Source organism: Trachypithecus francoisi, unplaced genomic scaffold (genome assembly GCF_009764315.1).
Source record: "Trachypithecus francoisi isolate TF-2019V2 unplaced genomic scaffold, Tfra_2.0 Lachesis_group16, whole genome shotgun sequence".
NCBI classification, from domain to species: Eukaryota; Metazoa; Chordata; class Mammalia; order Primates; family Cercopithecidae; genus Trachypithecus; species Trachypithecus francoisi.
Genome location: NW_022681461.1, coordinates 35,404,385 through 35,431,769, shown reverse-complemented (window position 1 = coordinate 35,431,769; position 27,385 = coordinate 35,404,385). Strand labels below are relative to the sequence as shown.

The 27,385-nt window shown below is 41.2% G+C and overlaps 1 protein-coding gene across 4 annotated transcripts in view; it reads left to right on the top strand.

Annotated features, from left to right (window-relative positions):
* The first annotated feature begins 8,839 nt into the window (after nucleotides 1-8,839).
* ERMP1 (endoplasmic reticulum metallopeptidase 1) overlaps nucleotides 8,840-27,385 on the top strand; it is an 83,784-nt gene continuing 65,238 nt past the window's right edge. The window contains exons 1-4 of one of the 4 annotated variants that reach the window (XM_033237268.1): nucleotides 8,840-9,335; nucleotides 10,992-11,293; nucleotides 16,625-16,752; nucleotides 18,160-18,265. In XM_033237268.1, the coding sequence (XP_033093159.1) occupies nucleotides 8,995-9,335; nucleotides 10,992-11,293; nucleotides 16,625-16,752; nucleotides 18,160-18,265 (877 nt within the window). In that variant the 5' untranslated portion in view covers nucleotides 8,840-8,994. The remainder of the gene's footprint in view (nucleotides 9,336-10,991; nucleotides 11,294-16,624; nucleotides 16,753-18,159; nucleotides 18,266-27,385) is intronic. The other 3 variants (XM_033237267.1, XM_033237266.1, XR_004443462.1) reach the window with 3 other exon arrangements.

The window sequence follows — 27,385 nt, the reverse complement described above, 5'->3', positions numbered from 1 at the left end:
GGCTCACTGCAGTCTCCGCTTCCTGGGTTCAAGTGATTCTTGTGCATCAGCCTCCTGAGTAGCTGGGATTACAGGCACGTGCCATGATGCCCAGCTAATTTTTTGTGTGTTTTAGTGGAGACGGATTTCACTGTGTTGGCCAGGCTGGTCTCCAACTCCTGACCTCAAGTGACCCAGCAGCCTCAGCCTCCCAAAGTGTTGGGATTACAGGCGTGAGCCACCACACCTGGCCCCAAAACATTTTCTTCATCCTGAAAGGAAACCCCATACCTTTTAAGCAGTTGATTCCATTCTCCTCTCTGCCCTGTCCGTGGTAACCACCAACCTGTGTTCTGCCTTAATGGAGTTACCTATTCTGGATATTTTAAATGAGTGGAATCAGATAATATGTGACCTGCTGTGTCTGGTGTCTTCCACTTAGCACAGTGTTTTCAAGGCTTATCCCATTGTAGTACGTATCAGTACTTCATTCGTTTTTATAGCTGAATCATATTGTGAACAAGTTTTTATAATTTTTTAAAATAGAGAACCTATTCTTGGTACTTCTGGCTTTCTGCTTACGGATGACTAATGTACCAAGGGGAACTAAAGACTTGAGATGAGAAAGGATAACAGGTTTTTTTACACCACCTTTCACCAAGAAGGAACTAATAAAGAGGTACATACCTGCAAGGGTATGAATGTTACATTCCTAGGGGTAGGGAGAGCAGAACAGTAACACTTAACAATTAAAAAGTTGTCCTTTAAGTAAAATATAAATCAAGTTCGCCTCAGGCTCATGTCACAAGTTGCCTTTCATCAACTTTAAATTAGGTTGCTATGAAAGAACTTGGCCAAGCATTTTCTATTGCCTTTCATCCACCTAGCCAACCACAGAGCAGAGGAGTGATAGGCCTCTATAATGCCACGCAAATGAAGGTTTTAATGCCATGCAAATGAAGGTTCCAACCACAGAATAATAGCAACAGCTGACACAGGTCTCCTGATCTAGGGCCTCACGACAACCTTATTAACCCCACTTCTCAGATGAAGAAACAGGCATAACAAAATTAAGTCATTGATTGGAGGATACACCGCAGGTTAGAGGTAGAGAAGTACATACTGGAGTGCTTTCAGCACAGAACCCATGCTCTGAACTGTGGCATTGTACTGCCTCTTGCATCCCTGTTTTCCAATGTGGTGTGGCAAGGTGCTACACAGTCCTTCTGGCCCTGGGGGCCAGGGAGAGGCAGTGGGCATGGGCAGGGAGGGAGAAGATGGCAATGCAGATCTGACATTCATAAAGCTGCAGAAGGGGTGATCTGGCCCGGGATCATCACAGTTGGCCTACATCCCTCTTGGACATGTGAACCCTTGGCTATGGCATAGTTTACCATTTTAGCTTATGTAGGAATCACAGATTACAGGATCCTTCCCCTAAAGAGCTGGATGCAGTAGACTCTTCCTCCCTCTCTTCCTCCCTCCCTTCCTTCCTTTCTCTCTCCTCTCTCTCTTTCTTTTTTGACGAAGTCTCACTCTGTCACCCAGGCTGGAGTGCAGTGACACAATCACAGCTCGCTGCAACCTCTGCCTCCCAGGTTCGAGTGATTCTCCTGCCTCAGCCTCTTGAGTAGCTGGAATTACAGGCATGTGCAACCACGCTTGGCTAATTTTTGTATTTTAGAGACGGGGTTTCACCATGCTGGCCAGGCTGGTCTTAAACTCCTGACCTCAAGTGATTCACCCACCTTGGCCTCCCAAAGTGCTGAGATTACAGGGGTGAACCACTGCACCCGGCCTAGATTTTCTGCTATGGATTGCTAATATACCAAGTAGGTGGGTAGGACACAGGAAGATGATTTTTTTTAGCAAGTCCCCACGTGATTCTCATATTACATGGTCCTCAGACCACACTTTGAGAGTTATTTGCCATTTTCCTACAAGATCCATTGTTGTCTCTTTTCTCCTTTGGGCATCTTGGAAAGCAGCAGCTGCAGAGGCTATTTTAGGCCAGTAAAGACCTGAAGAAGGTCATGCAGCCTGAAGGCCAAGTGAAACCGTTCCAGGACACAGCCTGCAGGAGGGCTTCTGGGGTCTGCAGGAGGAGATAGCTACTTAGAGGGGGGTTCAGGAAGAGCTGGGGGTCTCCAGGTGCGCAACCTAGATGTGCTGAGCTCTGGCAATGTAAACTCTCATTAATGTTTTAGTACACTAAAGCAATCGAATTTCAGCATGGAGCAAATTCACATGAGTCAGTGACTCTTGTTCCCAAACTGCTGAGTCACCTCCTGTGTCCTAACTCACCTGCCCCTGCAGCCCAGTGAAGAAAGTCAAACAGAGCCCTGGGTGTGTGACCCTCAAATAAATCCCTAGAGACTTCCGGGTTCATGAGTTCTTCTCTTATGGTATGAGGAATGTGCTATGAAGTAGGGAAAAGTAAATTCAAAGTCCAAAGCCATTAAAAAGTATATGCACCAGTTCTTCTCCCAGGTCACAGGCTGAATTTAAAGAACAATGATTAAGTGAAAATTCTCTCGTTTTTTTTTTAATTGGTTCAGCAATTGATTAATTACTGAATCTTGACCCTAAACTTTTAGTCTAGAAATGTGCTTGAGGAACACAGGCTGGAGATCAGCTTTTTGACATTGCATTCCCCTCCTGGATCACATCCGTGTTGGAATCAATTTATAAACTGCCTTCCTAAGGCTTAAAATGATGGTGATCTACAGACAAGTGCCTTCCTAGGCACAAGGTTGCTGGAGACTGACACCAGGCTCATGGCTCTTAAAGGGAACACTGAACTCATGGCAGAGATGGTGGAAAATAGAGAAATGAATAGAGGGGGAAAATCACCCAGAGAAAACCACTGTTATTGCTTCAGTGTTCTTTCCTTTCATTTATTTACTATTCACTAGTATATTCTTATCTATTTCCATTTTGTATCTTTATAATTTCTCTTAGTATTTATAATGTGAGCATTTCCCCCATGTTATTAAAGAGACTTTGGTAATGTTGTGTTTAGTACTATATGACGTTCCAAACTCTAAATGTACTATAATTTATTTAACTTTTATTTTTACATGGTTAAGTCATTTCCATATATTTGATTTTTATAGATGAGCATCCTTTTGCATTTTTTGAAATCACACCTTTAATAGATGCCTACATATGAAATTACTATATCAAAACCATGAATTCTTCTTTTTTTTTTTTTGAGACAGGCTCTTGCCCCGTCGCCCAGCCTGGAGTGCAGTGGCGCTATGGCAGCCTTGACCTCCTGGACTCAAGCGATCCTCTCACCTCAGTCTCCCTAGTAGATGGGAGTATAGATGTGCACCATCACACCCAGCTAATTTTTTTGGTATTTTTTGTAGAGATGGGGTCTTTCTGTGTTGCCCAGGCTGGTCTCAAACTTCTGGACTCAAGCGATTCACCCACCTCGACCTCCCAAAGTGCTGCAGTTATAGGCATGAGTCACTGCACCCTACCTGTGAATTCTTTTAAGGCTCCTGGTATATCTTACACAATTGCTTTCCAGAAAGGTCTTCTCAAAATGTATTCCTCCAGCATCGCGTAAAAATACCTAGAAATTAAATGTTTGCCAGCAGTGCCTATTATAATTTTTAAAAATAGCTTTTTTTCTTTTTTTTGGAGATCAGTCTCGTTCTGTAATCCAGGCTGGAGGGCAGTGCATGACCTTGGCTCACTGCAAGTCCTGGCCTATGTGCCTTTTGGAATGCCCTTTCTTGTCTCCCACCTCAGCCTCCCAAGTACGAGTGCATGCCACCACGCTCAGCTAATATTTTTAGTAGAGATGGGGTTTTACCATGTTTCCCAGGCTGCTCTCGAATTCCTGGCCTCAAGTTATCTGCCTGTCTCAGCCTCCCAAAGTGCTGGGATTACACACTGAGCTACTGTGCCCAGTGAAAAAATGCTTTTTCAATGTGATAAAAATAGTACACATTTTCACATGCATTCCTTTGCTACTAAAAGTGAATGGTTTACGTATTTTTCTATTGAGGCATTGATATTTTTCTTACTGATTTTTGTGCACACATGCATATACACACACACACACCTATATATAGTGTATACACACACGAGAAAGAGAGAGAATAATGTATATAACATATATTATCCCCTTTTTAAAAAATTGTTTTTGAAAATTATGTCCTCCATTTGTCATTTGACTTTTCATCTTTTTGGTGACTGTTTTTGATGTATAGAAGTTTTCAATTTTGTGTAGCCAATATGTGATTTTTCCCTTTATGGTATCTTCCACTTGTCTTTTGATTAAAGAGTCCTTGTACTTTTGCATCTTAATTATTACAAATATTTAATTATATTCATCTTATTTTTGTACTAGTTAAAAAGTTGTTGATATTTGATTCTGAATTCTACTTCAATATTGTGTGTGTGTGTGGGTGGGTGTATAATATGGTATGAGGTTCTAATTTGACTTTTTTCCCCAAAAGAACCAATTGGCCAGGTGCAGTGGCACACCTATAGTACCAGCTATTTGGGAGGCTAAGGCAGGAGAATTGCTTGAGGTCAGGAGTTCAAGTCCAGCCTAGGCAACATAGTTAGACCCTGTCTCTATAAAAACAGAAAATAACCAATTATCTCAACCCCATTTGTTTCTGAAAGGCTTTTAAGATGAATATAGATTCTTCCAAAATCAGAGAATCTCTTTTCTACTAAGCCATGGAAAAAAGGTAACCTGACGTAGTGGCTTCAGCTAGCAGTGCAACCAGACTTGTTCTCTAACTTCTCTGTGCCCACCTAGCTACAGGGACCTAGCAAACACAGGGGACCAGCCCAGAATTTGAGGGGGTGTTAAAAGTAGGGTGCAGTTACCCTCTCCCTAGGCTCCAAGGCCGGTTAAGCTCATGAGGGTAGAAAAGCTCTGAAGATTTACAGATCAGGCCCATGTGCCTTTTGGGATGCCCTTTCTTGCCAGCACTGCCAGCTCCCAGGTTTCCTGGCTTGCTGGAGGTGATCCCTGGAGCTGACCATTGTCACCAGTTCCTGAATGTTCCATTTCAGAACTTCAAAATTGGAAAAATCAATTGTCCAACAGCACCCTGAGGCCCAAGCTTTAGCCTTATGGGATCTAAACAAACAAACAAAAACCCTAAAAAACTAATGGTGTACCCTGAACCTTTAAACAAAGCTGGTTCACTCTCATACCACCTCAGTGAGCACAGAAAACCAAGCTGTCCGCAACAGCACCTGGCTACATTTACCTATAAACTCTTCCACATTTGGAATCCTTGCACTTGGTTTTGTAATCTTTTGACTTGCTCTGCCTGTCAGCTTTTGACAACTGCTTTTTTTTTTTTTTTTGAGACGGAGTCTCGCTCTGTCGCCCAGGCTGGAGTGCAGTGGCCGGATCTCAGCTCACTGCAAGCTCTGCCTCCCGGGTTCACGCCATTCTCCTGCTTCAGCCTCCCGAGCAGCTGGGACTACAGTCGCCCGCCACCTCGCCTGGCTAGTTTTTTGTATTTTTTAGTAGAGACGGGGTTTCACCGTGTTAGCCAGGATGGTCTCGATCTCCTGACCTCGTGATCCGCCCGTCTCGGCCTCCCAAAGTGCTGGGATTACAGGCTTGAGCCACCGCGCCCGGCCGACGACTGCTTTTTTTTTTCCTGCAACTGGTTTGGGCTCACTTCTCACCTCTTGGCTTGGTACCTCACCTGATTTGAATGTCACTGTAACATCATGTAAAAGGCATCCTTCTGCTAGCCTGAGCCTCAGAGAAATTCACCAGATGCACTGGTAGCCTCTCTTCCAAGGAAGAAAGTGCATAGGCTATGGTTTTCTTCTGTGGCAAATTGGCTATGGAATGACCTGTGGGGAAGACAGAAACTGGCAGTTCACCTGAATCCTGACAACTTATATGTCCTTCCAGTTACCTTGGCCAAACTACTAGGAAATACTAAAAAGATGGCAAGACGGAAGGGACATGGGACATCTCTATGTCTGTCAGTCAGTTTAGCTCTTACTTTGTCATAAAGAGAGATACAAAAAAGTATAATTGCCTGCCAAGCCAGATGAGTTGACTCAACCCCACGATCAATAGCTCACCAGATGGGGCAGCCAAAACCTTTCACATTTATCTGTCCCTCATCCTTATCAGGGGTTTCATATGTGAGAACTAGAGCATATTTTCCAATTCACTGTGGTCTACTTTCAACACAAATAAAATTGTAGATCAAACTGAACACTTCAAAGGCCAGGCATTATCAAAGTCTTTTATTAGCCTATGTGTTCTAGATGGAGTCACTGAGCTGCTCTGCCTGGGACAGAGACTTTGAATGGTCTTATAAAACATCACCTAGAGCATGACCTTTCACTGCTCAAAACCACCCCAAAGTCCTCACTGGGGCCAGGAGGCCCTCCTTGCACTGGCTCCTACCCGCTTCTGTCACCTCACATCTACCAGGGCTCCTGGCTCAGTCTGCTTTAGTGCATGCCTTATTCAGTGTTGCCTCTGAACATCCCAGCCCACTTTCCTCTGCTGGAACATTCTCTCCCCAGGCATATGTGGCCCTGTTCCTCACTTCATTCAGGTCACCTCAAATGTCATCTTCTCAGAGAGACTGTGAGACCATCTCTGATCACCCTAATAAAACAGCAGCTTCTGTCACTCTCAATTTCCCTGCTTTATTTTGCTTTATGGCACTTAACTCTGACATTTTACACAAACATACACACACACATTTATTGTCTCTGTTAGAATGTAAGTTCTCTGAAGGTAGAAACATCGATTTGTTCTTCTCTCTGTTTCTCCACCTTCATCAGTATCTGACACAAGTGGATATCCAACAACTGGTAGCTAAAAATATTCAAATGTGAATACCGTAGACTATACAAGTCTAGAGAAAAACTGCCTTTCAGGAACTCAACTGTAACTTAACTTCCACCACCTAGAGCTCTATGATTATCATGATAGGAAAGCAGCTTTTAATCTAATCTACAAAGAATTGCATAAGAAGGAAAACTCTGAAAAATAGTTTTTAATGAGAATCTTATGTGAGGATCTTTCACACACACACATACATCCATTATCTATCTATCTATCTATCTATCTATCTATCTATCTATCTATCTGATCCTCACTGAAGTCCCTTAAGGCAGGTATCATTTGCATTACCACAGATAAATACAGGTGGACTCTGTGAGATTGTAACTTGAATAATGCCATGTATACTAAAGGTACCAGATCCAGGAACTCAGATTTACCCATCCCCAACAGCCAGGCATTTCCCTATTATGGTACCATGGGATATTGTCAGATGTGTGTGTGTGTGTGTGTGTGTGTTCTTTAAAAAAAAAAAAAATATATATATATATATATATATATTATGACCATGGGCTAGGCTCTTATCCAGAGCTAAGCACTATGGATACAGTGATGATTAAATAAGATAGACACTGCCTTTAGTCTCATAGTGCTTACAGACTGAAAGGGATCTTATAGAGCTAAAATTATGCTGCTGCCACAAAAGTGTTATATTTTCATTTTTTCATTCACTCAAGAAATATCTATTGACTACATACTATGTGTCATGCTTTGTGTTAAGAGCAAGGAATAAAATGGTGAGTAAAACCAGATCTGATTCCTGCCTTCGTGGAGCTTACAGTCTAATGAGGGAGATATGAAATAATCACATGCATACATGGTGCTGTGAGAGCCTACAAATAGGGGAGGCAAGCTAAATTAAATGAGATTCTCGCTTGAGGAAGTACTACTTAATCTGAGATTTAAAGGATAATTAGGAGTTAAAAAGACAATGAGGAGAGGGAAGAACACTCCAGGTAATTCAAACGACATGTGAGAAGATCTCATTGTAGAAGGAAAGATGTGCACAGAAACTCTTTGAAAGAGGCCAGTGTGGCTGGAGAGCTGGAAATAAGAAGAATCCTGGTGTCAGAGGAGCCTGAGAGGTGGGCAGGAGCAGGCCCATAGGGCATTGTATGAAATCTGACATATGTGCTAAGTCAAAATCCGCAGTGTGCTCTCCCAGTTGTTCTCTGGGTTAATGCTCATGCTAATGTAGCAACTCCAAGCTGGGGACAAAAAACCTTGGAACAGAGAGGCTCATGGTACCAGCAAGTGGGAAGAAGACTAGATAATCACTAGGATCTGTACTGAAACCAAGGCTCTGCTGCTTAACTGCCTCAAGGAGTCGTCAAGGGAAGAATAGCTTCTCAGAACCTTCACTTGCAGAGTGCTAATGTAGTAGTGGAATAGAATGCTGTTTTGGGAGCCCATGAAATTAGATTTACATTCTTCATCTGTTATCTCTACGTTTCTCAGGTATTAGATGGGAACAAAAATATTTCCTTTTAAGTGTTGTTAAAGATAATTAAATGAGATAATGTGTTAAAGGACTTGGCCTAGCGCTTAGCTCATAGCTGGTATTCAATAAATAATAGCCATTATTTTTCTTTATCTGTTAAATGGAGACAGTAATAGCACAGATTAAGTTGCTGAGTTATGAAGATCTGATTAGATTATGCATGTGAAAGCAATAGGCCGGGCCTCCTCTGCGTAGTCTTATTTCTAATTTTAATAGCCAGGAACCCACCTTGCTGGAGCCTGATGTTCTAATAATTCCTTCCTTACGAAAGCCAGGCCATTGCTTTTTTCATCTGCCTGGTGCACCGTTAAGAGCCTTGTGTGTTCTTTCAAAAGCGATCTCTCATTTTTCTCGTTTTGGGTTTTTAGGTGTCTTTCCATTTGGCAATCTCCGTCCTACAGAGGACTGGAAAAGCCCTGCGCGAGACGGCAATCCACCACCCGCTGCTGGGTCGGCCCGGCAGCTGTGCCCACCCAAGAACGGCCAAAGAAACTGGGTCTTGGCGCGGCGGGACGGGCCAATCAGAAGAAGTTTGGCCCTCTGCAGTTTCCGTCCGCTCACTAGGAGGCGCTGCGGCAGCTGCGGCGGCGGCGGCGGCCGGGGCTGTAGCGGGCTGAGGCTGCTGGGCTGGCACCTGAGGCTCGTGGCCATGGAGTGGGGTTCTGAGTCGGCGGCTGTGAGGCGGCACCGCGGCGGAGGAGAGCGTCGGGACGGACCGGCGGCCGCACCACCGCCGGAGAGGGAGGCCGGGGCTCAGGAGCCCCTGGTGGATGGGTGCGGCGGCGGCGGCGGGAGGACGCGGAAGAGGAGCCTGGGGGGTAGCAGCGGCGCGAGCCGGGACGCAGGGACCGGGCTGTCTGAGGCGCGCGCCGCGCTGGGGCTCGCGCTCTACCTGCTCACGCTGCGGACGTTGGTGCAGCTTTCGCTGCAGCAGCTCCTGCTACGCGGGGCCGCTGGACACCACGGGGAGTTCGACGCCCTCCAAGCCAGGTACCGGCCGCTCCCGCCTGGCATGGCCCGCACGTCAGTTTGTGGCTCCTGCCCAGGCCCCGGGGCACCGCACCTGTGTGCACCCGCCCCTGCCGGACCGCGGGGACTCGCTGACCCCTCCCAGGCTGCACGTGGGGTGGGGGGGGCCCTGCTTCTCCTTCTTCTGGGGTCTGAGTTGGCGGGACTTGGGGCTTGCCTGTCCCCCGTTTAGCTCGCGGTGCAGATTGGGGTTGCCAGGTAGATTGAACCTGCTTTCCACTGTCTGCCCTTCGTGCAGATGGTTGGTTGTGAGTCATCTCCCCATATTCTGGAACAGCTTCCACTTTTTACCTTGCTTAGCCCTTTTGCTTTCCAAATGGAAATTTTTGTACCTAGACTGTTTTATAAATTCGCTTTGGGGGCGGGGAGTGTTGGAAGGCGCTAGTGCACTGTTCTAACTTTCTGAGGGTTACAGCCCCAAAATCCGAAAGCTATAGAGACTCTTTCTGGACCACCACCCAGTCAAAATTTGGTATGCAGTCTGAGAAATTCTCAGATTCCTGCAGTTTGTCTTTAGGCCCCTTGGATTAGTGACTGTGTAAGGTTTGACTTTTTTTTTTTTTTTTAAGACTTTTATGAATGCTACGAAAGGTGATTAAGTCAAAGATATTGTAACCCAGGTGTGTCACAGCTCATGAAATGTTAAGCTGGTGTAAAGTTTTCAACAGCTACTGTATTCTAAAAAGTTTTTCCTAGAATGCAAAGTGTTGCAAGCTTATTAAGGACTTTGTGAAACGCCTCCCATCCCCACCCCCAGCTTTCCCCACTTGGAATGCAGTGAAAAGACAAAAGTTTTGTTTTCATTAGGGGTACAGTTGGTTTTGGTCTGAATTGAAGTTATTAGACCTTGAGTCTAATAACTAGGAGGAGCTCGGAGGGCTGGGTCCATCAGAAGTTTTTTTTTTTTTTTTCGCCCCTTACTTAACCTCTTGATTATATTTGTTCATTGGTTTCTGCTACTTAAAGTCATTAACCAGGATCTATAACCTTCAGGTGTGTGCACCGTGAAGTTATAGTCTCTCCTGCTTAGTCTTCAGCTTTTTGTTGTTGTTGTTGTTTTGAGACAGGGTCTGGCTCTCTCGCCCAGGCTGGAGTGCAGTGGTTCCATCTCCCAGGCTCAAGCAATCCTCCCACCTCAGCCTCCTGAGTAGCTGGGACTACAGGCGAATAGTAGTCTACATCTGGCTACTTTTTGTATTTTAAGAAGAGATGGGGTTTCACTGTGTTGCCCAGGCTGGTTTCAAACTCCTGAGCTCAAGCAGTACACCCGCCTCAGCCTCCTAAAGTTCTGGGATTACAGGCGTGAGCCACCGTGCCTGACCAGTGGTCACACGTTTTGAATACATCCCTAGTCCTTGTATTGGTTTGATACGGGGAGAAGTTGGGAGTGGGATGGTGGAGAAAACTGAAGGGGTCACCTCGTGGGAGGCAAAAATAAAATCATGGAACTTTATAAGTGATGTTCACTTGGTGTCTGAAATAATGAAAGGCAGTCCTTTTTATAAAAGTCAAAAAACTAAGCTTTTTTGGGGAGGAAGTGGTGTGTAGTGGAAGAGTTATCCATGCTAAGTGTCAATTTTAACTACAAACCTTTGTTGTTCTTTTGGTCACTTCCAGGGATTATCTTGAACACATAACCTCCATTGGCCCCAGGACTACAGGAAGTCCAGAAAATGAAATTCTGACAGTGCATTACCTTTTGGAACAGATTAAACTGATTGAAGTGCAAAGCAACAGGCTTCATAAGATTTCAGTAGATGTACAACGGCCCACAGGCTCTTTTAGCATTGATTTCTTGGGAGGTTTTACAAGCTATTATGACAACATCACCAATGTTGTGGTAAAGCTGGAACCCAGAGATGGAGCCCAGCATGCTGTCTTGGCTAATTGTCATTTTGACTCAGTAGCAAACTCACCAGGTATGTACCTGTTTTTTAGTCATTTGAAAGTTGTCACAGCCCGGAAAGTTTATTAACATAACCCCAAGCTACTTGGGCAATTGTGGGGACTATTTTGGGCAAACCTTTTTTCTTTGTGATGGAAAGCAGGATAATTAGGATAGTATCATTTAGTTTAGGATCTAACCATTCTGTCTTCTCTTAAGTGCTTTATTAATATTATTTTTTGGCATTAATGCCAGCAGCCCAGTGACAAGACTTGGAATGTTTCTGGTAGACTGAAGCAGCTTTCTCGGTGTTACCAGACAGTGTGTGTGTCCTTGTGTCCTGGAGTTAGGTTCTGATACTTAAAAAGTATTTTACTCAGCTGGATGTTATACTAGGCTTTGGGGATACCAGATAAGGACAGTCACTGCCTTCGAGGGATGCTCCATGGTTTTAGAGCAGGGGTGTCCAATCTTTTGGCTGCTCTGGGCCACACTGGAAGAATTGTCATAGGCCACACATAATATAAACTAGTAATGGCTGATGAGCTTAAAAAAAAAAACAAAAAAAAAACTCATGTTTTAAGAAAGTTTACAAATTTGTATTGGGCTGCATTCAAAGCTGTCCTGGGCTACGGGTTGGTGGATATCTCTTCTAGCAGATTCTGTTGACCTATAAAGTGAGAATTTTGGTCCACTGAGGATGCCATACTGTTAAGTATCTAATTAATGTGTAAATCTTTCTCTGAAAATAATTTGGCAAAATAGAATACTTGCATTTAGGACAGTGCCTGACACAGTAAATGTCTGTCAAATGAATGGGAATCCCCTAAATTGAACTTCCATTTATTAAAATATTTATTCTTCAGAAAATTGTATTCAGTCGTTAAAGAGGCTGTAAATAGGGATAAAAAATAGCATTTACAATGGCATAGCATTTTAGTGGTAGATGAGACCTGAAATGGTATCTGGCTCAACCCCCTCATTTGACACAGGAGTAAATTTAGCTGGTCATCACTGATCAGAGACAAAACTAGGATAAGATGCTGGGTTTCCTGGCCAGTCAGTTCTTTCAGCTACATTTGAAAGGAAAAAGAATATTAGAGTGTGATTAATACTCCCTTTTGCAAACTGCTTAACTTCTTAGTTTCTCATCTGTGTAATGGAGAAAATAATAGTACTTTCCTAATAGTGTTGCTTGGAGGATTAAATTTAAGTAAAACACTGAAATAGTACCTGGCATGGAAAGTGTTTTTTAAAAGTTTCTATTAACTCTTATGTAATATTAACACTTCTGGATTGCTTGAACTTACAGCAGGCCAAATTTGAACATCTAGAGTTATACAAAATGTAAGTAAAATTTATTTGCTTGATAAAATAGTTCATAATAGAATATATTTAGAAAGCTTGACAATTGCATTTGTAATGTAACTTGCATTTTCAAAGATCAGTATACACACATTTGTTAAATAAGCCAATAGTACCTTCATGTGCTGCTGGGGTAACCAGTGGTTTAGTGGTTTTTTTTTTTTTTGGGTAGGGGGGCCAAGTCTTACTCTGTTGCTAGGCTGGCATGCAGTGGCACAATCTTGGCTTACTGCATCCTCTGCCTCCTAGGTTCAAGTGAATCTCCTGCCGTGCCACCACCCGGCTGATTTTTTTTGTATTTTTGGCAGCGACAGGGTTTCACCATGTTGGCCAGGCTGGTCTTGAACTCCTGACTTCAAGTGATCCGCCCGCCTCAGTCTCCCAAAGTGCTGAGATTATAGGTGTGAGCCACCGTGCCCTGCCACCAGTGGTTTTTTAATTTCCATTTCAAAGCAGTATTAAATGTCACTCTTTGCCCACTATTACGATGCTTAAATTCTGGGAAGGGGCAAATAAACACCATAGTTGCTTAAGAACATTATATACGAAGGCTGTATATACAAGAATTAGAAGGAAATGTAGGGACAAAAGAAAACAGTTTCCCCTCTACCCTTCATAGTTCTTAGCTGAGTGGACCCCTGTAATAAAAGATAAGCTAAAAAGAGAAAAAACAAACAGAAGTTTATTAACACATGCACTTCATGTACATGGGAGATACTCAAGGAAAATGAGTAAATCTCAAAGAGGTGTCTTAGAAATCTGGCTTATGTAGCATCTTCAGCAAAACAATACGTTTTTAGAGAAGTGACCAAAGAAAGGAAAAGGACCTTGAGTCTCGAGGGGTGGCAAATTGTAGGAAGGCAAATAAATGGTAGATAAAGGTTAGTAAAGTGTTACATAGATTCCTTTTGTGCTGTCACCAGGCCACCAAAAGTTTAAAGTTGTCATTTGTGATCAACCTTTGTACTTCCTGGTGGAGAGGGGAAATGGGGACACGTTGGTAAATTTATATTCTGCTTTTAGGCAAATAAGGGGAGGGCAGAGAGCTTTTTTGTGTAGTACCTACTTCTCAGTTGCTTTCAGATCAAAATAATCCATATGTCAAAATGACATATTTTGGAGTGCATATTCAGTTACTCTTTACAAACATAGTGCCAAATGTTGCAAATTGTATATGTGGAGTCTAATAATTAAAGGCAAGCATTTTTGTGAGCCATTAGAACCCACTTTTTATTATTACTTTTTAAATAATAGAGACAGGTTCTCACTTTGTTGCCCAGGCTTGTCTTGAACTCCTTAAGTGATCATTCTACCTCATCCTCCCAAAGTGCTGGGATTACAGGTGAGAGCCACTGTACCTGGCCTATGACCTACATTTATTTATTTATTTATTTATTTATTTATTTATTTATTTTTGAGATGGAGTCTTGCTCCGTCGCAGCTCTGCCTCCCGGGTTCGCACCATTCTCCTGCTTCAGCCTCCTGAGTAGCTGGGACTACAGGCGCCTGCCACCACGCCTTGCTAATTCTTTGTTAGTAGAGACAGGGTTTCACTGTGTTAGCCAGGATGGTTTCAATCTCCTGACCTCGTAATCCGCCTGCCTTGGCCTCCCAAAGTGCTGGGATTATAGGCGTGAACCGCTGCGCCTGGCCCTAGAACCTACTTTTAACTAAAATTTTATAGGAATACCCTTAGCAACAATCTCAAGGAAATTTCTGTCAATAATAAATTGTTAAAAATAGTGTTTCACACCTTCATCAAATAGACCAAGCTTTTCCAACCTGCAATCCTGGGTAGCTTTGAAAGTGGCCCAATACAAATTCATAAACTTTCTCAAAACATGAGATTTTTTTACAATTTTTATTTTTTATTTTTTAACTCATCAGATTGTTAGTGTTAGTGTATTTCATATGTAGCCCAAGACAATTCTTCCCTTAATGTGGCCCATGGAAGCCAAAAGATTGGACACCCCTGAAATAGACTATCACCTAAATCCTTTTAGTGGATGGCCTAATTGAAGCACTTCTTTTTTCTTTTTAAGTTCTCATCTGTGTATATAGGACTCAGGAATTGATACCAGTTAGGAGTAATGTTATCCACCGAAAGCCTTAATTATCTTCTTGAGTTTTCTGTGTGGTTCCAGGTCGTTGGTGGAAGAGGCATTGAGTTATTTTGGGGGTGGCTTCAATTTCAAGGTTAATTCTAAATGAAAAGGGATGTCAGTTAACCACCTAGCCCTTATAGATACTGTCTTCTTAACTTTCCTTCCCTTTCTTAAAGATATTTGACCCATCTGTAGTTCTATTCTAACACACCAGAACCATTAAAATAAGGGAAGCTGAATGGACAATTTAACTTTTTAATCAACCCTGTATAGATACCTTTAAATTTTCCGTTCTCTCTTTTTGAATAAAGAAACATTTTATTGTTTGCTTTCTATTTTAAAGTAACTCACAGTGTCACATTTACAAAAAGAGTTTATTTCATTAGGTTTTTGAAAGGTGACACTTTTTGCTAATAGCAACATTTTCTATTAGTAATTAAATGATTATTACTTAGTTTCACTTCGATTGAAATACAGACCAGTAATTACCACCAAGACAAGTATGGTTAATAGGTAGTTTCTTCTTAAGTAGGAATGGGGTCTGGAATTTAATAGAGCCCAAACAAGCATTTTAATTTAAGCTAGCTACAGAGCCTTCCTCAGATTTGCAAAGAGTAGGAAAAATGAACATTGAATCCCTACCAGGTGCTAGGCACTGGGCATTATATTGTGTGACTCTTAAAACAAACCTGTGAGATTGGTATCGTTAGCTTGCTCTTTAAACCAGGAAATAGTGGAGGAAAGTGACAGAGCTCAGATTTACTTCCAAGTCTTTCTTGCTCTCAAATCCACGCCAAACTCTTTGGCACCCTGCTTCAAATGTGTAAACCCAGAAATGTTATTGCCTGAGTTACGTTAGTGCTTATTTACTTTGATTACTCTTTTAAGTTTTTTGTTATGGAAAGTTTCAAATATATTCAAAAGCAGAATTGTTTAATGAACCCCAATGTACTTATCTCCCAGCTTCAGCAGTCTGATCTTGTTTTTTTCCTACCACTACCCTCCCAACTTCTTGATTATTTTGAAGCAGATCTTAGCTATATCAGTTCCTCTCTAAAAGTATTTCACTGTGTATTGCTGGAAGATAAGGGCCCTTTTTGATACCACCAGTTGCCTCACCTAAAAAAAACCTAACAATAATTCCTGGGTATCATCAAATATCCAATCAGTTCCTTTAACTGTCTCTTACAGTGCTTTAAAAAAGCAAGACAGTTAAGTCATCTTTGTAGTTACTTTTGATTAACAAAGTTTATGAATCAAGAAGAGGATCAGAGATTGAACTGAGTGTGTGTTCTGGGACCTAGGATACTACTTAGGTCATTAGTCTCCTTTCCTGTGTCTTATTAGATTAGGTATCTTCTTTTTACTTTTCCATCACATAATTCCTTTGGAGAAACCTTAAAGGAGTGTTACACTGTCCACAGTGACCTGTCTGTGCAGCTTTTAGGATTTTGGCAGGAAAACAAGCAAGAAAGGAGTGGTTGCAGTGAGAGATCATCCAGGAAGCTGTGAGCACCAGAAGTGAGACTATTATAGAGATTATGGAATACGGGTAAAGAATAGAACAGATTTCCTTGGTTTGCTGAGAATACCAGTTTCCAGTATGACTTTGGGTCCCCTCAGGTTGCTTTATTTAGCAGACACTAATTGAGTGACTCTGGTGGGTCAGACATGGTTGTAGGTGTTGAGAGTAAGTTAGTGAGCAAACCAGACAAAGATCCCTTCATGGAACTTACTGCTGGTGGGTATAATTGTCCTAATGATGACAGAGCTATGCTTCTGGTCATGCAGCTATTCTGATGCTTCTCTGGGAGAAAGCTCCATTCCTAGTCCTAATGGGTCATTCTGTAAACATTTTAAAATCTGAGCAGCAAATCTGTTTTTCTGATTTGAAGGTGCCAGTGATGATGCAGTTAGCTGCTCAGTGATGCTGGAAGTCCTTCGCGTCTTGTCAACATCTTCAGAAGCCTTGCATCATGCTGTCATATTTCTCTTTAATGGTGCTGAGGAAAATGTCTTGCAAGTGAGATTTTACTGTTTTAAATATTAGGCTTGAATAAGGATGAGATTAATAATAATAATAGCTAACACATAAATGCATTTTTTATGACTCCTGTGGGTAGTGTAAAATGATATGCAGAAAAATACTATATGAGCAGTACTTTAAAAAATTCACAACCATGTATGTAGAGATGTTTACTATTTGGAAAACTCCACTCAGTAGATTATTGTGGCAGGATTTAATTGATAGAAGGGCTCTTGGTGGCATAATTACTCTCCTCAGGTTTTCTTTGACATTGAAGTTTCAGAGATGTTTTGAGACAGGCACAAATAAATGCCCAGCCATATGGATCGTCTCTTCTCCTGTTCTCTTTTTTTCTTTCTTTTTAAAAAGAGATGGAGGCCGGGCGCGGTGGCTCAAGCCTGTAGTCCCAGCACTTTAGGAGGCCGAGACTGGCGGATCACGGGGTCAGGAGATCAAGACCATCCTGGCTAACACGGTGAAACCCCGTCTCTACTAAAAAAAAAAACTAGCCGGGCGAGGTGGCGGGTGCCTGTAGTCCCAGCTAATGTAATCCCAGCTACTCGGGAGGCTGAGGCAGGAGAATGGCGTAAACCTGGGAGGCGGAGCTTGCAGTGAGCTGAGATCCGGCCACTGCACTCCAGCCTGGGCGACAGAGTGAGACTCTCTCTCAAAGAAAAAAAAAAAAAGAGATGGGGGCCAGGCACGCTGGTTCATGCCTATAATCCCAGCACTTTGGGGGGCTGAGGCAGACAGATCACGAGGTCAGGAGTTTGGGACCAGCCTAGCCAACATGATGAAACCTCATCTCTACTAAAATTACAAAAATTAGCCAGGCATGGTGGTGGGTGCCTGTAATCCCCACTATTCGGGAGGTTGAGGCAGGAGAATTGTTTGAAGCTGGGAGAGGTGGAGATTGCAGTGATCTGAGATCGCGCCATTGCACTCCAACCTGGGCCACAGGCTCCATCTCAAAAACGAACAAACAAAAAAACAAAAAAAGAGGGGATCTCACTATGTTGCCAAGGCTGGTCTCGAACTACTGAGCTCAGGTGATCTTCCCGCCTTGGTCTCCCAAAGTTTTGGGATTACAGGCATGAGCCACCGTGTCTAGCCCTCTCTGCCTTTTCTTTTGCACAGCCTTGTACTTACCAGGGATGTTGTTTGGCACCGCTGAGGGTAACCAGGCTGCCTTCTGTGATGGGTGACTTTCTGAACCATGATGTGCATGGCCATTATGCATAGGAAAAGAAGCAGAAGATGTCTTTGGATACTGCCTTTGAAGAGCGATTATTTTGTTTTCATATTCCTTGCCTCATCAAAGTAGTCTCTCTGTGTTTAAGCAAAATCAAGACTGATAATTTAAGATTGTTTAACAGATATTTGTTTTTTTTCCTTCTCATTAAGGCCAGTCATGGTTTCATTACTCAGCACCCCTGGGCTAGCTTGATTCGTGCATTCATTAACCTGGAGGCAGCAGGTGTAGGAGGGAAAGAACTTGTGTTCCAAACAGGTATGTGAGACTGTGCATTTTATATTTTAATGCGATTCTAGTTTTTATGAAAGGAGAAAGTTTTTGATTATAAGTAATCTCTTTAATAAACGGTCTCTTGAATGAGCATTCTTTTTAAAGCATGAGGTAGTGTTAGCTTGTCTTTGTTAAAAATTTTGAACAAAATAATATAGCATCTGACTCTTGTATAGTGCTTATTATATGCCAGGCGTTCAAACCATTTCGTATATATTAAGTCCTTGAATCCTCCAAACAACATGTAAGATAAGTACTGTTACTTCCATTTTAGAGATGAAACTGAGTCCAGAGAGATTATAACTTGCCTAAGGTTTCACAGTTGTTTAATGGCAGAGTGTGATTTGAACCTAGACAGTGCAGGTCCAGAGACTTTGTTCTTAATCTCTAACTGGATTGTTATATAGGTAGTGAACTTTTAGCCATTATGAGTGGTTATGATATAAATAATTTTAAATGTCAATCATTTCATGAGTTAAAATGAGAAAATTTACCCGTAGTTTAATAGGTTTAAATTTATCATTGATTTAATGGAATGTTAAAAAAAGTTAGTCATATTTAATCAGCCAGAATAATTTTTATTTTATTTTATTTTTTTAGAGACAGAACCATGCTCTGTCACCCAGGCTCGAGTGTACTGGTGCCATCATGCAGCCTTGACCTCCTGGGTTCAAGCTGTTCTCCTGCCTCAGCTTCCTGAGTTGCTGGGACTATAGGTGCTTGCTATCACGCCTGGCTAATTTAAACATTTTTTTGTAGAGACAGGCTTCCATTATGTTTCCCAGGCTGGTCTCAAACTCCTGGGCCCAACTGGTCCTCCTGCCTTGGCCTCCCAAAGTGCTGGGATTACAAGCATGAACCACCATGTCTGGCCCAGAGAAATAGCTTTAGTTTTATGATTAAACTTTTCTAAGGATATCAACTTAGCCCATTTGTGCCTAGTGTTTCATTATTGGAACGCTAAGCATGTGAGAGTTATTTTTATCCTACTGCTCAAGCTTCATTGCCAAGGTCTGATTTTTCACACATGCAAAAATTTAAAAAATTGCAACCTCAGGCATAAATGGGTTTTAATTGTCTTTATTAACAAAATTCAGAGCTCATGGATTTGTTTAGACAGGGCATACTAAAATTTGACGTTGAAAGTTCCATTCCATTTCCCTGCCCTGTTAGAAATTTGGGTAATGCATTTTATCCAGAGATGTAGCATTTGCTAGATGTTTTAGTATTGAAGAGTGTGTTGTGTGCTGAGATGGGCTAGGGGAAGTGAGATGATGTGGGAACTTGTTTTGTAGCACCCTTTTAAGACCTGACTTTATTTAAATTATGAAACTATGCTAAGTATGTCTTCATAACCTAAAAAATACTGTATTTTAATAGTCTCCATCAAGCTTATTTTAAACTTTTATCTTTCAAAATGTTTGTATATTTTACTTTAGCTAAGCATTTGAGTTTCTCAAGGTCATAATGTTAGAAGTAGCAAAGTTCTCTTTTCAGTTCTCAAACCTTTCTGCTTTATTCTTACTCTTTAATGAGAAGAAGCTGGGATCTCTACAGAAGTAAGTAGATACATTATTATCGAGATATATATATATACATTTTTTTTTTTTTTGAGGCAGGGTCTCACTCTGTTGCCCAGGCTGGAGTGCAGTGGTATTATCACGGTTCACTGCAACCTCCGCCTTGAGGGCTCAAGACATCCTCCCAGCTCAGCTTCTGGAGTAGCTGGGATACGGGCATATACCACCATGCCCGGCTAATTTCCTTTTTTTGCAGAGATGGGGTTTGGCCATGTTGCCCAGGCTGGTCTCAAACTCCTGAGCTCAAGCAGTCTTCCTGCTTCAGCCTCCCAAAAGTGCTGAGACTACAGGCATGAGCCACCACTCCCAGCCTCTTTCTATTTCTTGGATGTCAGTCTGGATAGGAGGAACACATACATATTACAACCACCAGATCAAAAAGCAGCAAAAGAAAATTCTCTAAGCAGAGAGGACACTCAGTCTTTCTTTCCTCTTGTGAAAAATGTCAGGGCTCCATGTAAGCAGGAGTGTGTCTGTATATTTCCATGTTGAAGTACACTGTGTATTAAGTGCCTTCATCTCCATGCTTTTAATTTATTAGCACAGCATCTTGCCCTACACTCCTCCTATCCAGAGAAAAACCAGCCTTGTGGTTTAATCTGTACCCTTCCTAGATTTTTTTCTATATGTATTAATGCATAAGTATTTTATGCACATATGTTAACATATTTTACATATGTGTAGTCCAGAGAGGTTAAAACACACCAAGGGCTATTCAGGTCCAGACTGACTGACATTACTTATTTACATTTATTAAGTATTCATTTTTGGTAGGCCTGGGCGGCCCAGAGTCCTTACTCTTTTTGTTAAATACGTATGGTTTTAGACAAAAATTCTGCAGCTGCATAAATTCTAAAAATAATTACGTTATCTGAAAGGGTGTAAACAAACTGTTAATAATGGTCCTAGCTAGAGGAGCTGAGCAGTTGCTGGTAGAACTGTACTCCATTTCGATTAACAATCTGAAATACATTACACTAAGTAAAAAAATCCAGACACAAACAACCATGTATTGTATGATTACATTTATATGAAATGTCTACAACATTTCATATAATGTTGGACTAGGTTAAAGGTAAAACAACAGTTTAAATTCTCTGTTGCTTCATGAATTTGATACCAGAATTGATTGTCATTAATGCATTACTTTTTATAATTTTATGTATTTAAATTTTTGAAATGTATATGATCACTTTAATAATAAAGCAAATAACAGATTTATGACTGGTTAGTATAAACATAAAATTTAAATGTTTTACTTGTTCTGAAATCCTCATGTTTCAAAATAAATTTTTTTTTGGAGGAGTGTCCTACAAAAGATTGGAAGAGATTATTTCCCTCCTTATTCTGAATTTTTACGTGATTTTTTTCCCCCTCTACGTTTTGGAGCTCATTGCTATGGCTAAACTGCATACCTGAAAGCTTTCTGGGTGCTTTCTGACATTCTAATACCTTTCCCAGCATCTCTCTCACTTTTAATGCCACTGCCTACAGAAGACTACCTTTCTTGTGGGCAGGGCTTTCAAAAAGCTAGTTAGTGTTATTTTCATGTTTGACTAAAAGAGGATAAAGGCCCTACTGGATTTGGAGTTGTGATTGAGAGTATATGCCAGATTGTGCTGTCCTCAGCTTTTTAAACCATACTTCTTTTTCTTTGTGATAGTATTTGTCCTGCCCTGGAAACTTTTTGGTTAAAACAGGTTGTGCCCTAGAACTCCATTGTCACTTCTGAGAGCGACATTCATTTGGGGAGTTTTTTAGTGACTAGAATAATCTTTACTACCTAATTTTTAAGAAGGGCCAGAAAGAATGACTTGATTTTATCAGACCAGTGACCTGATTTCATGAGTGAGAGAGCCTTGATTGCAAAAGGGCCACAGAATCTTTTTTCCTTTTGGGAAAATATTCATGCCCCTGTAATTCTACCATCCAGAGCAAACTAGTGTTATAGTTTAGTCTGTACTCTTCTGGAATTTTTTCTGAGTGCAAACATTAATATACATGTATATATGTGTATATATATTTCTTGCAAAAATAGAATCGTATTCTATCTGCTACTTTATAGCCGCCTTTTCTTTTTGAGACGGAGTCTTGCTTTGTCGCCCAGACTGGAGTGCAGTGACGTGATCTCGGCTCACTGCACTCTGTGCCTCCCGGGTTCAAGCGATTCTCCTGCCACAGCCTGCCATGTAGCTGGAATTACAGGCGTGTGACACCATGCCTGGCTAATTTTTGTATTTTTAGTAGAGATGGGGTTTCACTATGTTGGCCAGGCTGGTCTAGAAGTCCTGAGCTCAGGTGATCTGCCCGCTCGGTTTCCCAGAGTGCTGGGATTACAGGTGTGAGCCACCACGCCCGGCCTGTAGCCTTCTTTAGAGTGAATTCTTTTTTTAAAGTTACAACTTTATTGAGATATATAATTCTCAGCTGTGCAATCATCATCATAAGTTTAGAATGTTTTTATCATCCCAAATAGGACACTCATTAGCAGTCACTCCCATTTTCCTCCATTCCTAGGCAACTACCTATCTACTTTGTGTCTCTATAGATTTGCCTGTTGTAGACATTTCATATAAATATAATCATACAATACATGGTTGTTTGTGTCTGGGTTTTTTTACTTAGTGTAATGTATTTCAGATTGTTAATCTAAATAACAGACAGAGGGAGACTCTCGAAGATGGTATTTATGTAGTAATGGGCATTGGAGTAGGACTACATGTGCCATAGTAAACTAGGGCAGTAAAGGAAGACAAATGTTTTTATAGGAAAAATAAAGAGGATTACATAATTTTTTTGAGATAATTATCCTTGGCTACAAGGATCAATAACAAGGGTGGCACCAGTCTGAAATTGGACAGGCAGTTGCTGGGCTGATGTCCTTGCTGAAGTTTTTTTTTTGATATGAGGTTGCAATGACCTTTGTGCAAGGTTGTGGTTTTTGAAGAGTCTTTTGTGATAATTCTTGTTATCAGGCATTTGTGCATGAGAACCTTCCCTTCATGGCCTTCCCTGGCTCCGTTGTCAGAGTTATTAACACAAGTGACTCTGTTTTGATTCTGACAACTTTCACAAGCTTCATCCATATTGTCACATGTATTAGTACTTCATTTTTTTTAGTGGCTGACTAACCCGTTGTATGGATGTATTACTTTTTGTTTATCCATTCATCCATCGATGGATATTTGGATTGTTTCCACTTTTAGACTTTTATGATAATGCTGGAGTAAACATTCATGTGTAAGTCTTTGTGTAAGCATATATTTTCATTTCTTTTAGTTACCTAGGAATGGAATTCCTGGGATGTATAGTAAATTTATGCATAGCTTTTTAAGAAACTGCCAAATTAAACAGTTGTTTTATTTGAGAATAAATGCAAATACATATAACAGTAAGGATTTTTAAAATATTAGATCAGCAAAAAGTAAGGAAAATAATGCCCAGTGCTGATGAGTATGAAGAGTCATTTTCATACACAGTTAGTGGGAATGTAGATTGGTGCATTTTGGCAACATGTATTACTTTTTTAAATGTGCAGGCTCTTCAGCAGACCCATTTCTGGGAATTTAACCTGCAGAAATAATTGTCGTATACACGTAGATCTAAGTCATCTTGGGTTTTCTTTTCTTTTCTTTTTTTTTTTTGAGATAGGATCTTGCTTTGTTGCCCAGGCTGGAATGTAGTGGAGCAATCATGGCTTGCTGGTTTTCAGCTCCTGGGCTCAAGTGATCCATCTGCCTCAGCCTCCATCTCAGTAGCTGGGATGCTGGGCATGTGCCACCATGCCCAGCCAGTTTTTTAGTTTTTGTAGAGACAGGGTCTCACTGTGTTGCCCAGGCTGGTCTCAGACTTCTGGACTTAAGCAGTCTTCCTTCCTTGGCCTCCCAAAGTGCTGGTATTACAGGCATGAGGCATTATGTCCAGCCTTGGCTTTTCTATAAGAGTAGAAAATTGGAAATACCTTTAGTGTATGAGTAGGAGACTGGTGATGATGATTTTTGTCTGTCTTCCATCATTAATTTTTCTCTCTCTATAGGATCATTTCTATTTGCATGCAAACATACCTTTTCTTCCATTTTAAAGAAAACCACTTTTATCACCACCTGCTAGCTCGTCTTATTTCTCTGACCCTCTACTGCAGAATTCCTCAAAAGAATGATCCATAGTCATAGTCTTGAATAACTGCTTTTTTTTTTTTTTTTTCCAGATAGGATCTTGCTTTGTCACCCAGGCTGGAATGCAGTAATACAATCATGGCTCAGAGTTCTCCAACTCCTGGGCTCAAGTGATCCACCTTGATAGACCGAGATCCACCGAAATTGATAGATCCACCATGTGATATATTCTTGAACCAGTTCTAGTCAGCTTTAGCCTCCCCACTTCACCACAACTGTTCTTGTAAAGATCACATTGGCAAATTCAGTCAGTTTTCAGGCCTCACGTTACTTGGCTTCCATATAATATTTACCACTCTTTCTCAGTCTCTTTTATTAGTTCCTTTTTTTTCTTTTGTGCATTGATGCTACCAACTAGAGATGGAAGGAAATATAAGCAGTGGAAGGATGCTGTGGGTCTGCTAAGCTGGGTTTATGATCCCTGGACTTCTAGAGAATTTTGACTTACTATTCTTGGCACTGAGGCCTACCTCCTCTGAACATTACACATGCTCATAGTCATTGCATTAAGAAAGATGGGGCTCATTCTTAAGATGTGAACACACAAGAAAATGGAATTATCGTTGGATTTAGATGACGGCAGGAGAAAGAATGTAAATTGAAAATGTTTCTGTATCTGCCTGCCACCTTACTTTATAAGATAACTAAAAGGTTTTGCTTGGAGGTAGGATAGGGTCCTGATTGATAGCATAGGCTCTGGCTGGGCGTGGTGGCTCATGCCTGAAATCCCAGCACTTTGAGAGGCCAAGGTGGGCGGAACACTTGAGGTCAGGAGTTCGAGACCAGCCTGGCCAACGTAGTGAAACCCTGTCTCTACTAAAAGTACAATTAGCCGCATGGTGGCAGGTGCCTGGAATCCCAGCTACTTGGGAGGCTGAGGCAGGAGAATCGCTTGAACCCAGGAGGCAGAGGTTACAGTGAGCGGAGATGAGGCATTGCACTCCAGCCTGGACGACAGAGCGAGAGACTCTGTCTCAAAAAAAATAAATAAATAAAATAAATGAATAAAAGTCCGGGCACGGTGGCTCATGCCTGTAATCCCAGCACTTTGGGAGGCCAAGGTGAGTGGATCACGAGATCAGGAGACCATCCTGGCTAACATGGTGGAACCCCGTCTCTACTAAAAATACAAAAAATTACCCCAGCATGGTGGTGGGCGCCTGTAGTCCCAGCTACTTGGGAGGCTGAGGCAGGAGAATTGCGTGAACCCAGGAGGCGGAGCTTGCAGTGAGCTGAGATGGAGTACTGTGCTCCAGCCTGGGTGACAGAGCGAGACTCTGTTACAAAAAAAAAAAAAAAAAGAAAAAGCATATACTCTGTAGTTAGATGATTTAAGGTCAAAACTCAAAACTTTAGCTATAGCACATTCTACACGTGGAACCTTGGAGAGGTCATGTGACCACTCCAAGCTTCAGTTCCTCATCCGTAGTTCATTCTTTTTTCTTCCTGAACACTAGTCACTTCTACAACAATTGATCCATTCTGTTGGTGCTGTTATGTTGTTTCCAGGGTTTTGCTATGAATGGTGCTGCTGTGAACATTCTTGTAAATGTGTTTTGGTACACATGTTTGTGTGTGCACATTTCTGAGTGGAATTGCTGAGTCATAAGGTGTGCATATGTTCAACTTTGGTAGATATTTTGGGTAGGTAATACCAAATTTAGATGCAAAACTCCTAAATTAAGTATTAGCAAACTGAATCCAGGAATACATATAATATACAAAAGATAATGCTTTCCAACCAAGTTGATCAACAAGATGGTGTAATATTTGAAAATCGATCTGTGTAATTCACTACATTATCAGAATAAAGGAGAAAAATCATGTCAATTGATAATCTCAGGATGATCATCTCAGATAAAGAAATAGGGACATGCTCTTCTGTTGCAGAACATAGATCACACTCAAGAAATATTAATATAAAACTATAATAATGCATATTCAGATTTTTCCAGTTGTTCCATTAATGTCTTAGCCATTTAAAAAAAAATCTGGGTGCCTGGCCAGGATCAAATATAGCATTTCATTATCATGTGTTATTAAATAAATCATAATTGATCGAGACCATCCTGGCTAACATAGTGAAACCCCGTCTCTACTAAAACATAGAAAAAATTAGCCAGGCGTGGTGGTGGGCGCCTGTAGTTCCAGCTATTGGGGAGGCTGAGGCAGGAGAATGGCGTGAACCCGGGAGGCGGAGTTTGCAGTGAGCCGAGATGGCACCACTGCACTCCAGTCTGGGCGACAGAGCGAGACTCCGTTTCAAAAAAAAAAAAAAAAAAAACCGTAATCATTGTTTAGCACATTTCAAAAAAAGTTGAAAACTTTATTATTGTAAGGTGAAAATCTTTTTAACCCTGCCTCATGGAAGAGGGTGGATTGCCTTGCCCGCCTAGGCATTTTTTTTAACCTTTCTTCTCAAATACAGCTCACTCCTATCTAAGAGGAACTATTATCCTAATTTTTTAAAGATATTTAATGATAGTTGGGCTTTACCTGTTTTTCAGTATGTTTTTCATCATATTTTGTAGTATAAAATTTATTAATATCAAATAGTAATAATATTTTAATAATACTATTTTAATATGATAAGGTCTCATAATCTATGTATTTCCCCATCATCACATTTCTTTTTCCTTTTGTATTTGTGTCCTTCTCAGTGCATTACATCAGGATGCATGTAGTATCTGTCTCATTATTAATGATACTACATTTTCATCGTTTGATTAAGGTATTTATTTGCCAGTTTTTTCTACTGTTTCTTTCTTTGTATAAGTTACTGATTTCCCCTTAGTGGTAGATACTTTAGGTAAATATCCTGTTTGTCATAAAACTTTGATCCTAGTTTTAGCAATCTTTGATAACTCTTGTCCCCAAGCATTTTTATTACAGTGTTTACCCAATGCTAACGCTGAGTTTCTGGTTCCATCATTCTTCCTGTAGGTCATAGTTGGAATTCTGCAAGAAGGAAGGCTTTCCATTTTCCTTTTTTTTGTTTGTTATTTCAGTACTTTATGTATTTTAACTTTACTGTGTATATTTTCTGTTACTATTATTTATTTTGTTGCATGAATTGTCCCAGTTTAGGCCAGTGGTGTCTATTTTGAACCAGTGCCTGAGCCCCTTTGACATGTCTCTTAGAGTACTTTCTTACTTTCTGGCACAGGTGTTTCAACTTACCTTGTACTTTGCTAGTCCCAGACCTGGAATCAGCCATTTCTCTAAGGAGACTTGGTTTCTTTTGGTGAGGAATAGTGTTCAAAGGCAAATGGTGCTAGATATAGGTTTTCTTTATATTTATCTTGTTTGGAGTTTGTAGACCTTTTTGAATTCATGGCTTGAATTCCATC